Source organism: Asparagus officinalis, chromosome 9 (genome assembly GCF_001876935.1).
Source record: "Asparagus officinalis chromosome 9, Aspof.V1, whole genome shotgun sequence".
Classification (NCBI taxonomy): domain Eukaryota; kingdom Viridiplantae; phylum Streptophyta; class Magnoliopsida; order Asparagales; family Asparagaceae; genus Asparagus; species Asparagus officinalis.
The window spans coordinates 5,555,340-5,572,237 of NC_033802.1; the positions used below are offsets into that span (position 1 = coordinate 5,555,340).

Here is a 16,898-nt window from a genome sequence, read left to right on the forward strand (position 1 = left end):
TAGGGTTATTGGAGGATGTCGACGGCGAGGGCGACGGACGAAGTGCCTGAATCTCCGGCGAAGAAGGCAAAGATGACGTCAGAGGAGATGACGACGATGACGGTGACGGCAAAGGAGGAGGGACGTGTCTACGGCGACGAGCAAGATCTCTCCGACGACGAGTTCTACAACGATGGTCTCCATACGATGACCGCGGAAGAGACGGAACGCTACAGCGAAGCTGTCATGCGCAGCGATGTAAACCCCCTTTAGCCCTAACCCTAAAAATCCGTTAAAATATGCCAATTATTCTAATTAAAATTTCCGATTAATTTATTATTCTTCTTCTTCCTCCTCATTAAATATTCTTCTTCTATAGGGATTTGAGGTTCCTGAGTTCCCTAATGTTTTTGCTTTCGGTCTCATCACACCCATTATGAATACTATGACCGCGAACTTCAGGGGGAAAATTCTTAATTATGCCCGCTTCGCCGTCGATCGCCAAAACGAAGAGAGTGTGAAAGAGGTGCTGCTTCTTTTTGTTCCCCCAATACGTACGAATCTACGACGGGATCTTTAAAATAATTGTTAAACTTGTTATTATTGTTACAGGGTGCCAGGGAACTCCGTCTCGATATCACGGGAATCGTCAACTGTAATGCAGAGGTCTCTTGCCCTGTCAACTATTACATCACTTTCGAGGCGAAAGATCTCGACACGAACGAGCTCGATCAGTATGAAGCCAAGGTGGTCACCAGTGTCCCTGATGACGACGAAGATGACGACGAGGTTCCAATCTTCAGGAAAAAGCCCAAACCAACTAATCCACCAGTGCCCACAGAGGTATAATTCCTGGTTGAGAAACGCCAATTCTGGTTGAGACACGTCAATTTAATTTGAACAGGAGCACACATGCATGGTTCGCTTCTTAGTTTTTGTCCTCTTTTTTTTTATGCAAGAAACTAAAGCATGGTTGTCACCGGAAATTTGGCTAGTTTTATTTAGCTTGTTGCGTATGAGGGATCTTACGATGAAAGTTAAATTGCCATTATCTAAAAATTTGACCAATACCATTGTAGGGTCGAAAAAATTTAAGATTGATTGATTCTCTTGTTTTAAGAAAACTGGGTTCGATCACTTAGTACGAACCCTTACAATCACTCACTCTCTCTCGATTACAGAGGAAGGGAAGATTAATTCAGCTTCTCTTTTGTTTAAGGTGGGTTCTAGGTGGCGAAAGGATGCTTCCCCTGACGCTTGAGTCGAGATTGCCTCCCGTTGACGATCAGAACAAGATTGCTGGAGCTTCTGACGTAGGTTAGCCGACTGAAATCGAGGTTCGAACTCCGGATTGACGGTCAGAAACTTTAAGCTCTGATGCTTTTCTAAGTCCAAGCTTGAAAATCTCCAATTAATTGATAATCAACCCTTTTCTCTGTAGCCGTCGATGGCTATTTATAGGGTTTTAAGCACGTTACCGACGTGCTACAATAGTGGAGTCGTGGGCGTAACTGATGCGCTGCAATTGTTGAGTCGTGGCGTAACTGACTCCTTGAATTTAGCCCACGTGGCTGATTGGGTCTTTGTGACCGTTACAGCCTGATTTAATGTGGGCGACGAACTTCACTGCGTTGGCGAACCTCGTCCTTGATGTCGAGCCTCGCTGTGTGGCGAGCCTCGTCTTTGATATCGAGCCTCGCTGTGTGGCAAGCCTCGTCTTTGATATTGAGCCTCGCTGTGTGGCGAGCCTCGTCTTTGATATTGAGCCTTGCTGCGTGGCGAGCCTCGTGAGCTTCTTTACAATGAGCTTCGTCTTCACTGACGAGCTTTAAGTTTGATGACAAGCTTTGTTTTCATTAACGAACTTCACGTCTGATGATGAATTCCGAACCTCGTATCCAATGACGAGCTTCGAACCTCGTTTCCAATGACGAGCTTCATCTTTGACAACTAGAGTTCAACTCGTGTCCAATAACGAGTTTCGAACCCTGTATCTACCAGTGAACCCCGAACCTCGTGTCCAATGACGAGCTTCGAGTCTCGTATCTACTAGTGAACCTCGAACCTCGTGTCCAATGACGAGCTCCGAGTCTCGTAGATATGCTTCGTTCAATAATGAGCTTTATCCTTCGATGTTAAGTTCTGCTGCATGGCGACTCTCGTTCTCGAGGTTGAACAACGAACCTCGTTTCCGATTGAGAAGAGGTTCGTTTCCCTGACCCTCCTTTTCACCTTTCGAATTTTGGCATTTTTTAATGTCTACAACCATTATGCATATACCAAATTGGAGAAGGAGCCTTTCAATCCTCTATCACTCTCTACGTCTTGTTCAGTATGCAATAATTTCAATCAAAACATGGCCTGTTTTGGCTTTTTTGGGTATGCAAGGCAGATTGGACCTATAGAGCAATTTATTGTGCAAAGTCAAATTGAGTATGTGAATGAATTCCCATTGAGAATTGCATCCAAGGATGGAATCATCCAAGCTAGATTTCTAGTTTAGACAAGCAATATTATATTGTTTTATTGGTTTAAATGAAAATTTTGAGTTTTCATTGTTACTTGAAGAGAACAGCTTGGCTAAGAAATTCTTATTCTATATAGTGGTTCACCTTTGACTAGTGAAAGGTGTTATTTGGTATACCATCTTTACCTGGTATGTCCTTGATTATTAAGTAGTCTCCGCTTGTTAAAAATGTGAGTGATTTAGCAAAAGAGGTCCTCACATGATTTTGTCAATTATTTTTCCTCTATGGATCCATGTGTAGTTAGTATTCTTTAATTCATTGGGTTTTCTATGTAGAATAATGAGTTGTCATGATCTTTTATCTGTCAATTGTTTGTTGAGTGCTTACCACAAGGCTAAGTATGTTAGCAAAAGCAGACCAGGTATTGGAAAATATCTAAGACTACATGACTCCTACAGTCTAGCAATGGATGCCCTTCCTCCCACAAATATGACGAGTTATAAAGAGCTTAGAAGATATCCGTTTTCAGAAATATTGGAGGTGCATGGACTTGAACCACTAAAAGAATAGAAATATAATTTAGGTTCCTTCCCTTGTGATTGTATTCAAATCATGAAGAGGAGATGAATGATACGAGTTGCCGTGCGAGCACTCTTGATCGCGGAATTATCAAGAGTGGGTTGAGAAGAAAACGACAGAAACACAAGCACAATTCAGTATATGGCGAAGGCAAATACCCTCTCTAGATTATGAGTATGAAAAGATTACAATCCCTCTCTCACAATCTCATTAGAATCGAGAACAAACTCTCAATTCTCTCTAAACCCTAATCCCTCTCTCTGAGATTTGATTAGAATACAATCTCTGATCTAAGATCTCTAAGATCCTCACATCTAAACCCTAATCCTTTTGATTAGGATCTCACTTAGACCTAAAACCCTTTAGATCTACATCTGGCATCTAACCTCCTTTTTAGAAACCCTAAACAATCCCTATTTATAAGGTTTACAACGTGGTGGCAATCTTGTAAATAAACAAGTCCAAAAGGATCAGGAATCCCCGTCAAAACAGAATCCAAAACGAACCAGGAAAAGGCCCAGGAACCTGTCGCGGTCGACCGCAGTGACCATCGCGGTCGACCGGACAGAGTTCCAGTCTGAAACCCTGCTCTGTGCAGGTTGGCGGTTGACCGCGCATGTCGCTGCGGTCGACCGGACAGAGATCTGCCTGTTCTTCCTGTTCTTCTGCGTTTTGCTCCTTCTGACTTCTTTCACCGTCCTCTATGGCTCCAACCACGCTTCTATTCCCAAGATATCATGAGAATCACCTATCCTTAAGCTCCCATGAGGATCGCTAAGCTCCCGAAGCAGAAAAGAAGATACACCTGTATCAATGAATAACGCGGATACACTCGTGATAGATTCTCATACATTCCTAATGGGACACTTTCCATTGGGAGGTTTTATTTCTCAACATTTCATAGCTTGCAGATAATCCAAGCCCCTACCATTGGGTATGTCACGTGGATTAATCCCGCCAGCAAATTACAAGTAAAAATGTCACTCTTGACACTGTAGACATAACTTAATTTGGCACTGAAGATAAAATATTTGGGGCTTAATTTCTTTTTTTTTTGGTCAATGAAAAAGTATTATTCATAAAACCATTTGAAAAGTTATGTACATCACATTTCTATCAACTGAGATATCAATATGGCTAAGAGAAGAAAAAACTAAAATCTAGAGCCAAAATTACCAACTTATAATGAGGATAACCAATCCTTAAGCTCAGATGGACAGGAGCTGTTTAGGATTATGGTAAACAACTCCACCTTGATTTCTTTGATCAGCACCTCAGGATTCCTATACGTTTGCTTGAAAATTCTCCCATTCCTCTCTTTCCAAATACAGTAGACAGTGGTGGATAAAGCCATTCTTTTGATTCTTTTTTTGGAACCTCTCCCCTTCAAATTATTACAGTACTAATTCATGAGCAAAATCCAATTACAAGATCGCCACTTGAAATGAAGCCAGTTGGTAATCTCATTCCAGACCACTTGTGAAAAAGGACACTCAAAAAAGAGATGATTTCGATTTTCCAACCTAGTTCCTAAACATAAACTGCAACTATTTGACTGAATGATTCCTCTTCTTTGAAGTTTATCCTAGGTTAGGAGCTTGTCTTGATTTGCTAACCACAATATAAAATTATGTTTGGGGTAATTCCAGTTCTCCCAAACTATATCATGCCACTGAGCTTTTGCATTAACAGGAGATAAAGCATTATACAGACCTGAAACAAGAATTTTGGAATTTCTGCTACAGGAGCTGATCACAGTCTTCAAGTTTTCAATCCCACCACAGGTAAAAATTGCTTTGTTTCTGATTTTTAGCAACTGTTTCCATAACCAGGAATCTCCATTCTTGCTTTCTACATGCCAAACATCTCCATTTTTGATGTAGTTACTATGAACCCATTTAATCCACATTGTTTCCTTGTTTTCATGAATACACCATAATGTTCGCAAAGCTGTAGCCATATTCCATAAAATAGCTGAAAATATACTCAATCCTCCATAGATTTTACCAGTGCAGACCTTGTCCCAAGCCACCAAAGGAGGTCTAAGAACCTGTTCTGTTCTTCCCCACAGAAAATTCCTACAAAGCTCGTCAATTTTTTTCAATACTTTAACTGGTAAGACATAGCATGAAGTCCAAAATACTTGAATGCCAAGGATGACACTCTTAATAATTTGCAATCTACCAGCATAAGAGAGCTTCCTATGTTTCCACCAGCTTTGAAGTTGATTTGAGACTTTATTTAGAAGAGGAGAACAATCAACATATGATAATTTCTTGCATATGAGTGGAACACCCAAGTATCTAATTGGCAGATTACCCTCAGGGAACCCCATAAAACTTTGAATAGAAGCCTTGACTGATTCCGCTACACCACCATAAAAAATTGAACATTTGTTATGGTTTGCTTCAAGGCCAGAGACGGCACTGAAGTTTGATAAGCATTTATGCAGGCATTGAATAGAACTCAAATCCCCCCTACTAAACAATAATAAGTCATCAGCAAAAATCAAATGTGAGATTTTTAATTTCCCACATTTTGGATGAAACTTGTAAGATCTATCATGCTTCAGATTTTCAAGACTCCTAGAAAGATACTCCATGCCAAGGATAAACAAGTAGGGGGAAAGGGGATCACCTTGCCTTAAGCCCCTTTCACATTTGAAAAATCCATGAAGTGTGCCATTGAGAGAAATAGAGTATTTTGGAGAAGTAATGCACGCCATGATCCATAATACCATCTTCTTTGGAAAACCAAGTCCATTTAACATATCCTCCAAGAAACTTCAATTGATTGTATCAAAAGCTTTCTTTATGTCAATATTCAACATGATCCTTGGTGAAATATTCTTTCTTCCATAGTTTTTGACAAGCTCATGAGCTAGCAATATATTATTAGAGATTTGCCTTCCTTTTACAAAAGCACATTGAGCTTCATTTATGAGACAATCCAGTATCTGTTTGATTCTGTTAGCAAGAATCTTTGAAATAAACTTGTAGATGCAATTACAGCATGAAATTGGCCTGAAATCAGAAGGAGATTTAGGACAATTTACCTTGGGTATTAGAGTTATAGAAGTAGTATTAATTTCACCCAGAAGCTTTCCAGACTTGAAAAAATCTTCAATTGCAGTTGTAACATCATCTCCAATTATATGCCAGGTTGACTTGTAAAAGGAAGCACTGAAGCCATCAGGACCTGGACTTTTATTGTCAGACAAAGAAAACACAGCATTTCTTATCTCTTCTTTGGAAACAGGAGCAGCTAAAGCACTTGCTTGAACATCATTCAGACAGTATCCATTCTTGATGATATTCATATCAGGTTTTGCAGAAGCAAATGCAGTGCCCATGAGGTTCCTGAAAAAAGATGTTAGCTCACTGGCAATACTCTCACCATCAGTAATCCTATCACCAGAGCTATTATAAAGAACCATAATTCTATTATGATGTCTGTTTGATTTGATAACTGAGTGAAAATAGCTTGTGGACCTATCCCCCTGCAGGCTCCATGCAATTTTAGCTTTTTGTTGGAAAAAAGACAGTTCACAAGCCAAGAGTCTATTATAAGAGGATATACTACATTTTTCTTGGCTGATAAGGACTGAGTTTAAAGGCTCATCTTGTATCTTTTTTTGAATTTCCTCCACCTCCAACCTAGCTTTATTCACTTGATCACTGATATTATAAAAGTGCTTCTGATTGAGGTTCTTCAAAGCACCTCTCAAAAGTTTGAGCTTTGAGTTAACAGAGAACATTTTATACCCTTCAATATAAGTTTGCCAAACTGAAGAAACAATAGGAAGGAAATTTGGATGCTTAGTCCACATCTTAAAGAACTTAAATGGCTTTTTACCTTGAATTTCATCATCATATATAGTGACAAGACCTGGAGAATGATCTGAGAAACTTGGGAGTAAATACTCAACTAGACTGGAATTAAAAGTCTGAATCCAATGATCATTCACTAAGGATCTATCCAATCTGCTCCAGACTCTTGTGGTCGTATCCTGTTTGTTATTCCAAGTGTAAAAACAACCCAAAGTTTTTAGATGAGAGAGTAGGCAATCCTCTGTGAAAGTTCTGAAGTCCAAAGTATCAGAATCATTAAGCAATGCTCCCCCTAGTTTCTCTTCATTATTCAGCAAAGCATTGAAATAACCACTGAGGAGCCAAGGAGAGTTTCCTATAGTTTGATGAACCTGGAATAAATCTGACCAAAGCTCTTTTCTCAACTCCAGATGGTTGAATCCATAAATTGAAGATATGCAACTATTAAACCTTCCATCAATAGAAATAACTCTGCAAGTGATATGTTGGGCTGAATAACAAGTAATTTGTACATTCAGAATGTTTGGATCCCATAGCAACAAAATTCTAGCAGTGCCTGATCTGTTTTCATTTGAAAAAAAACTCCAGTTGGCTGCAATTTTTTTAACTATTACAGGCAGTTTTCCTTCTTTGATTTTAGTTTCCAGTAGAGCAACAAAAGATAGATGGTATTGATGAATGTGTTGCTTTACTAGATGTTGTTTAGGGGATTTATTTAATCCCCTAATATTCCAAAAGGAAAGATTCATTTAGACATTCCCCCTCTATCTAAGGTAGAGGGGTCCAGAACACAAGTTAAATTCACTAAAGGAGAAAAGGAATTTGCTGGAAATGGTTTATCCTTACTTTTACTTCCATGAACGTGAATCCATGGTCTTTGAATAGGTTCCTTGCCTTTATTTTTCACAGGGACAGGAGACTGGACCTGCACAACATGCACATCTCTGTGGTCTGAAGAAGAATTTTGCACCAAGCCAATATTTGAATTTTCTTGAACTGAATCAGATATCTTATCATTTCCCATGTTTCCAGAGTTCAAATTCCCTGTATCAAAGTTACCAGGTGTATTATCCTTCTTATTCAAAACCCCAGAGTTTCCTTGGTCTGCTTGGATTACTGTTTCCTTTTGTTTTGGAATCCATCTCTGTTTAGTAGGATGTTTTTTACAGAATTTTGTATCATGTCCAACATTCTTGCAATACTCACACCATCTTGGTTTCAATTCATATAACACTTTCTGAGTATATTGCAACCCATCAGGTCCTTGTATGGAAATAAAATCTGGTAAAGTGGAAGGCAAGTTTACTTCGATTAAGACCCTAGCATATGCCAATCTTTGTCTATTTGCAGTGAGTTTATCAGTGGCAATAGGGCGACCAATAACACTAGCAATCTTGCTTATCCCTTTAGCATTCCAAAGATTTAATCTCAGAGCAGGGAATTGAATCCACATTGGATATCGACATTCATTTATCTTTTCAAAACCTTCAACAACTGACCAAGGTTTCAATAGGATAGGTCTTGATCCAAAAAACCAAGGACCATTTAAAAGGATATCATTCATTTCCTCTTTGCTTTTGAATTTGAATAAGAACACACCAGCTTTGAGAAGACATATTTCAGGTATTGCCAAGGGTGCCCAGACTCTCTGAACAAAACTTTCCATTGCTTTAAATTTAACATTTAGACCCATCACTTGTCCCACAAGCGAAAATTCCCAAATAGATGCTCCCTCCAGCCATTCTTCTTCATTAAAAGTAACAACATCATTAGAACTTGATGGAATGAAGCTCAAATCTAGGCCACTACCCAATTTTCTGTTGTCTGAAAAGAAACTCACCCAGCTTCTGGTATTAGTCTTTTGTGTAGAAACAGAAACATTTTCATTAACTTCCTTAGATCTATCAGAGTCAGCACTTTTTACATGTTCTCGATTACCAACAGTAATCAATGTAACAGTATTTTTGTCCAGATTTAGATTTGAAACCGATGGTATAACATCATTAACATCAGACGATTTTGGATCTAGATCCAGAGGATTTGAAATATCTGAAGCAAAATCCAGATCCAAATCATCAGCCCATGATACTTTTGCTGAACTAGCAGCTCCATTCAAAGAGAAAGGGGACATACTCAGATTACGCACCTGAACACCAATCTTCTGAGCTACACACTCAGAATCACAGGATTCAAGGATTTCCGCCATTGTCTTCTTCATCTTCTCACCCTTTGGACCAGTGGAACCCATTAAGCTAGAGGAGCACACTTCATCATCCTCATCAGATCTAGTATCAGAATGCTCAGCAGGAGAGAGCAAACTGGAGCAAACTGGGGCTTAATTTCTACCAAACTAGTAATGTGTTGGTCTAAACAAATGACGTTTGGTATGTACTAAACCTGTGTCTGTCATCATTAAAATATCGAAGGTTGTATCACAAATGATCTACTTAATTTATCCATGCATTGCAAGCAAGTGCGTTTTGCATCAAGAACATCGAAAAAAATGGAACACAAATGGTGGAACAGAAGAAAAGGCAACTGCATTTGCATGAGGAAAAAAACTGTGCGTAATACAAGTTCTCGATAAAAGAGTAGAAGAATAAACGTACACTCAACCCAATAAAACAAAATGGATACTTGATAGATGTAAATATTTCTGAAAATAAATCATCGTAATGGAAGAAATACATGACATGCTTGATACTTCCTGGAATCACTTACTTTGAAACTTCGGGCGGGCATCAAAAACACTAGGTCTTACAGTACCATTGGAGTGAAGTTAGAAAGAATGGACTAAGTAAGCATTGGATGAAAGTAAGAAGGTGAAAATGAAATTATTCACTTCAGGATTTTTGGTGAGACAAACCCATTTTCAATGAGAAAGCTTTTAACTTGCTGAAGGTACGTAGTGCAACTTAATTAGCTGTGATTGGCCATGCTTTTAAGAAAAACATGGATCAGTTTTTCAAACATTACAATGTAAAAAAGGCATACACACTTAAAAACTGCAAATTGTTAAAGATTACAAGCGTGTAAACAAATTAACAAAGTAATCAAAATTATCACAGTCATTCTGGGATTTTTCCCAAAATTCAAATCAGGTTAACTTTAATACCATTTAATATATCAACATTCCTCTATCAAATTAACTGCATATTGAAAAACCACATAAGTTCAGGTATGTAAAAACAAAAAATTTTGAAATATTGCCAGCCTTACCCAATTAGTCCCCACAATATAACAATTTTATGTGCAATTAAAACAATTGAACATGTAGTGCACATTTTCGCCCGTGAGAACTGTTGGAATTGTAACTTAAAACTTTGGAAAGTTTGGTCCCAAATTGGATCTCTAAGAGTAGACGTGTCAACCAACCAGACGAGTCGACTAGACGAGACGACACGAAAGGCGTTGTTAGACGAGTCGACTAGACGAGACGACACGAAAGGCGCTGTCTGACGAGTCGACTAGACAAGACGACACGAAAGGCGTTGTTAGATGAGACGACGAGACGAGTCGACACGAAAGGCGAGACAACAACTCTTAGTCGACACAGACGAATGAACGAGACGACTAGACGAGTCGACATGAAAGGCGAGACGATAATTCTTAGTCGACACGAACGAACGAATGAGATGACAGGTCGAGTCGATACCCTCTGGTCGACACGAAAGGCGGTATGAGTCGACACCTTAAGGGTTAGGACACAGAGTCGGGTCAGCTCGGGAGAGTCGACACCTCAAGAGTTCAGACTCGGAGTCGGGACAGCTCGGGAGAGTCAACAGCTCGAGGGTTTGGACTCGAAGTTGGGGGAGCTCAAGAGGCGTGCGCACACTCGGCCCTTGGAATTATTAAAACGTGAACAACGTTTGGATAAGCTTTGATAGGCGAGATCGGTGGATCTGGAGGGCGAGATTGTCAGATCTAAATGGCAGAAAACAGGTAGCATTAATGGGGCGAGATTCATGGATTTTAAGGGCGAGTAATTAAAACGTGTTAATTGCGGGATTTATGGATTTAAATGATAAATGAACGGAAACGGTTAACATATTGAATAGGGTGTGAATAGTGGATCTAAAGGGCGGAAAAGATGGATCTAAACGACGGTGTTAAACCTTATAAAAGGCCCTACAGTCGCAAGAGCTAAGATACAGGGGGAAAACCCCACAGTTCATACATCTTCTCTTTTTCTCTTCGAGTTACAATTTCTTACTATTAATCTTTTGCCGGTTCCTTGAAAGTGGTGAAGAGTTCGCAAAGCCTTCTTGAAGCTCGTGCCGACGAGAAGGAGGTCGTCTGACCAAGGGTCGTCGTCAGTGGCGGATCTACAACCTATCGAGTGGTGGTTCGAAATATACATTAATTTTTTCAAACATTATTTTTAGAGGACAAACATAAAAAATGAAGAGAAAAGTAAGAATATAGGAAAATACTCTTATCCAACACTTATAATCATAAGAAATAGAATGATTAGAAGATATTGAAAATTAAGAGTTCACAAAAGGAAAAAATAATAATAAAGGGGAGTCAAACAAAATAAAGGATTGAAATAAAGAACATTGGCTTGAAAAAGAATTTTTAGCCTGCTTGGGTTCGAACCCAAAACCTCATGCATTATCCAACACTTTAGCTTCCAAGTACTTAGTCACTGGGATGAAGAGCTCTTTGTGTCATTAACTAAGATATATAGTATATAATGTATTTTTTAAAATCTGAGGTGGTTCAAGTGAACCACCTTGAACCTACACAAGTCCGCCACTGGTCGTCGTATCTCTAAGATCCATTGTCACGAAGTCCTGTACGAGAGGGGGCAATTAGATTCTTGGGACAGTGCTTAGTGCACGCTTCGACCATCAGGTCGTATTCCTAAACTTAATTTATTCTCTTTTGAATTAATTTCATTTCCGAGTTATAATATTATTCGGCTATTATCTGATTTTTATTAACTGTTTAAAATCTGATTTTATTGTGAAATTCGGTCTAAACAGCAACCGATTTTCCTAACATTTATTACAGATGGTTTAACATCACCCATGAGCAAATAATTCAAAAAAAACCCATAAGTAATATCTGCAGCAAGAATTGGTAAACAAACCATGAAAATCTCAGTCGAGAGTTTCCTTATCACCGAACATTCAATAACTAAGGGTGTGCTTTGCATTGCTTGCGGAAAGTGCTTGCACCAGTTTTAAAGACAACAAGCTTGTGCTTAATTTTTTTAACCAAAACAAACTTACTAGAGAAGCAGAAGATTAAAAAACTGTGGTCAGGAGAAGCCTTTTTATTCTCTCGCAAGTTTATGTCATCTGGCATTTATAGAAATTTTGAAACCTTTTGTTTTTTCCTTCTGAATTTCTCTTAACAAAATTTTCTCAGACATCCACGAAATTAGAGGTGGCCTTAATTAAATTAACTTTGAGCCAAAGCAATTACCAACATGCCGATGCTTTATTTAATTGAGGATCAAGTGGACCTCAAAACTCAGAGGAACTGGATGTAAGCGAAGATTCACATAGCTAGCTGCGCCCCAGAGTTTGACAAAGAAGCTTCATTGTTGTTGCAAAACCAACCTTAAGCAATACCTTCCAAATAATCTACTCCCTTTGATACAAGCATTTAAAATCAAATCTTTCAAGTATACTAGTGTTGTGCGCGGCGGAATCATGAGCACACAATTACAAACGAGATTGGAACACTAATCAACAACCAAAACAAGTATCACAAATGCAAGACACCAGATTTTTATGTGGTTTGGTAAATCTGCCTACGTCCACGGGAGCGACACAATAATTTCTTATTAATAGCAAGAAATTACAAATAAGAGAGAGGATCTCAAACTTAAGATCTCTCAAACAAATAGCAATTGATTTTAATCTAAACTCAATGCTCAAACACTCTCTTAAATACACAAAACCCCCTCAAATAATTTCACCAACCCTCTTCTCAAATTTATGAGAACGGGACAACTGGGGATAACAATCACGGAGAGAACAAAACCCGCCGCCAGAGTTTCTTCTCTGTCGCTCTCTCTCCTTGCCAATTCAGCTCGAGCTCCCCTGTGAACTGGGTTTCCCTTGTATAGGAAAACCCTAGGGCGAGATCTCTCCAGCTAGGTCTAGCTGGATCCAACCACGCCAGGCGAGCATGAGATCCAGCAGGCGAGATCCACGCCAGATATCTTCCACCACGCAGGCGAGTTCCATGCACGTGAGCAGGTGACCTCCCACCCGCTCCGCAGGTGAGCTCTGCATCCTCCAACAGGTGAGCTCCAATCTCGCCTCCAAACCATCGCCTTCAAACCTCGCCATCAGGCGAGCCCCCGCATCCGCCCTTGCCTACAGATCTGCAGGCGAGCTCAAACCTCGCCATCAGGCGAGTTCACCACAGGCAAGCGACTCGCCTCTCTACGCAGGAGACCTCCTCGATCGCGTCAGGTGAGCTCCGAGTCCTCGCTTTGTCTCTGCTGTCATCGTCGAGGTATGTTTATCTACAAATCTCCACCTCAGCGAAGTTTTCTCAAAACTGAGCCGACACTAACCGAACCAAATGTCCCACTTGTTGCGTCCAGTATGAAGTAAAATGATTCACGACAACGAACTCAATCCATAACAAATCGAGACCCAAATAAGAATGAGACCACTCTCCAAACATCGGTGTCTGCTCACCAAATTGGCTGTATCATAAAATGACTGTCTACATATCCTCTTGCCTAAGGAATCAAGCCTTCATGTAGTTCATCAAATAGCCTCCAAAGGCCCTTAACAACGAAGAATGTTCAACCGTTCCAAACAATGACCAAAGTTTACCCCAGTGATAACTTTGGTTAACATATCTGCCAGATTGTCCTTTGTATGGATCTTCTCTAATTTGACATCTCCATCATCCAAGACGTCTCGAACAAAATGAAATCTGACATCAATGTGCTTTGTGCGGGCATGATACACCTGGTTCTTGGCCAAATAAATAGCTGACATGCTATCACAATGTACCCTGATGATATCCTGTGCAATCCCCAAGTCATCCAATAACCCGTACAACCACAAAGCTTCCTTCACAGCTTCAGTCAACGCCATATACTCTGCCTCCGTAGTGGAGAGAGCCACTGTAGACTGAAGTGTGCATCTCCAACACACTGGTGCTCCTGCTAGTGTAAACACATATCCAGTAGAGGCTTCAAGTTGTGGGATCCACAAGACAAGAAGATGATCTTGGGCCTACGACCTCTCACTGCCAACTTTCGAGCGGTTAAATGGACGACGGTTTGGACTATGGCCTCTCACTACCAATGCATCTCCCAATGCCTTCTCGGAGGGTTCACTATCTTTTTTCCTCAACTCATAATTCACCAATATTGAGGTCAACTCCTTATAGCTGACAATGGTTCTACCATTGATCATCGTAAGGACAAAGGTACCGAAATCATCCTCTGGCAATGAACATAGTAACATCACCTTATCTTCATCCTCTACCATGATATCCACATTGGCCATATCCGAAAGCAATTTTGTGAAATTATTGACATGTTCTCTAATGGAAACTCTCATCTTCATCTTGAATTGGTAATTCAAGTGAAGCTGATTCTCAATACTCTTCGTAAGATATTTCTCATTGAGTGTTTCCCACAACCGTTTCGATGACGTCTCATTCATCACATCATAGATCAAATCCGATGTCAAACATGATCGAATAACCCCACATGCTCTACTATTCATTTTCTTCCAAACCTTATCTTTCATATCCTCGGGGTTATCTTGTAATTCAAGAGTCTCCTCCAAATTTTGGGCGTCTAATGCATCCATCACTTGACACCTCCATAAACTAAAATTTATCTTGCCATCAAATTTTTGAACATCAATTTTTGTATTATTAATGCTCAACCCTTATATCGCCTTCGACAGAGACGATCCCGATGTACTTGTTTCGGTCATCTTGACAATCCAATCTCTTCAAATGAGAATCCAAGCTCTAGCTTTGTTCTCCAATCGAACCCCAAGTCAAACCTGGAGCTTTGATATCACTTGTTGTGCGCAGCGAAATCGTGGGCACATAATTACAAACGAGATTGGAACACTAATCAACAAAACCAAAACAAGTATCACAAATGCAAGACACCAGATTTTTACGTGGTTCGACAAATCTGCCTACGTCCACGGGAGCGGCACAATAATTTCTTATTAATAACAAGAAATTACAAATAAGAGAATCTGCCTACGTCCACGGGAGCGGCACAATAATTTCTTATTAATAACAAGAAATTACAAATAAGAGAGATGATCTCAAACTTGAGATCTCTCAATTAATAACAAGAAATTACAAATAAGAGAGATGATCTCAAACTTGAGATCTCTCAAACAAATAGCAATTGGTTTTAATCTAAAATCAATGCTCAAACACTCTTAAATACACAAAAACCCCTCAATTAATTTCACCAACCTTCTTCTCAAATTTATGAGAACGGGACAACTGGGGATCACAATCACGGAGAGAACAAAACCCGCCGCCAGAGTTTCTTCTCTGTCGCTCTCCTCCTTGCCAATTCCGCTCGAGCTCCCCTGTGAACAGGGTTTCCCTTTTATAGGGAAACCCTAGGGCGAGCTCTCTCCAGCTGGGTCTAGCTGGATCCAACCACGCCAGGTGAGCATGAGATCCAACAGGCGAGATCCACGCCAGTTGTCTTCCACCACACAGGCAAGTTCCACGCACGCGAGCAGGCGACCTCCCACCTGCTCCGCAGGCGAGCTTTGCATCCTCCAACAGGTGAGCTCCAATCTCGCCTCCAAACCCTCGCCATCAGGCGAGCCCCCACATTCGCCCTCGCCTACAGATCTGCATTCGAGCTCAAACCTTGCCATCAGGCGAGTTCACCACAGGCGAGCGACTCGCCTCTCCACGCAGGCGACCTCCTCGACCGCGTCAGGTGAGCTCCGATTCCTCACCTTGTCTCCGCCGTCGTCGTCGAGGTACGTTCATCTACAACTAGAACAATCTTCCACAGGGTGCTTTTAGATGACCCTCTTTTGGGAGGACTTGTAAGCAAAAGCAATGCCAAACACCCTAAAATGTGGTCACCGAAAGCCTCATTTCCATCACCGAAAGAAACAACCCCCCCCCCCCCCCCCCTCTCTCTTTTTGACTAACAACCACAGACATACTCAGAAGAAGAAGAAGGAGAAATACCACCTTCTAGTCTCGCTAATTTAATTATCAGAAGAAGCTGAAAGCTTTGGCGGGATCTCTTTAGTTTTCTGCAGATGGTCCTTTAACGTGCTTACAGCTTCAGAAGCATGTAGGCCATGCAAATCCATCATTCATGTGCCATTGTGCATGGCTCTTCATGATGGAAATGATTTTTTTCTTTTTTGGTAGCATATATAGGCATTCAATTTTTTCAGAGGCCATCCGCTGCTCGTGGGCCCTTGAGCAATACTGCTGGGCCAAAACACGGTCGCCTCTCAAAAAAGGGCATTACAAGCAGCATGCAAAAATGCCGAGCAACTTGAAAGAGAACAAAATGAATGATGTATACATCCAATACATTCCTAAACATCCTTTCCAAGCTAGATAATACTTAAAACCTATGACATTGAATAATGGGCAAGGCAATGATGAAGAGAACTAATTATCACCCACCGGGAAAGTTGCTCATATTCTAACTAATTCATATGATAATGGTTAACTTATCGGAGGAGATTGTGAAGAATAAATCAGAATGGAAGGATATGATTCGTGTAGCCAACCCTAAACTTTTGGGACATAGGCTTCGTTGTTGTTGTTATTTTGAGTAATCTTGTGTTGCTCTGAATTAATTAAAATTCAACATAAGACCTGAGTACAATATATAAAAGCCTCACATCTGCTACCACGGATTTCATTATCCCAATAAAAGAGAGGACAAAATCAACGAGGAGCAATGAATCAGTGATTGAACGTACGTGTTATTGTTAAAACAAGACCAAAATCAATATTGTTAAAAACTAGATTGGAGTAGTTCACTAGATTGGACTAATTAATTAACAAGACATTATATCAGAATCCATTCAAT

At 40.2% G+C, this 16,898-nt stretch overlaps 1 protein-coding gene across 7 annotated transcripts in view; it reads left to right on the forward strand.

The window, feature by feature from the left end:
* LOC109824691 overlaps positions 1-16,898 on the forward strand; it is a 42,796-nt gene continuing 25,898 nt past the window's right edge. The window contains exons 1-6 of one of the 7 annotated variants that reach the window (XR_002242735.1): positions 1-237; positions 359-505; positions 592-822; positions 1,199-1,316; positions 4,719-4,810; positions 6,188-6,674. Coding sequence is in view for 4 of the 7 variants with exons in the window: in XM_020391327.1 (XP_020246916.1) it covers positions 16-237; positions 359-505; positions 592-822; positions 4,719-4,778 (660 nt within the window). In the remaining 3 variants the exon portion in view is untranslated. Of the gene's footprint in view, positions 238-358; positions 506-591; positions 823-1,198; positions 1,317-4,718; positions 4,811-6,187; positions 6,675-8,885; positions 9,237-16,898 lie in introns of those variants that run through there. The other 6 variants (XR_002242737.1, XR_002242736.1, XM_020391327.1 and 3 more) reach the window with 6 other exon arrangements.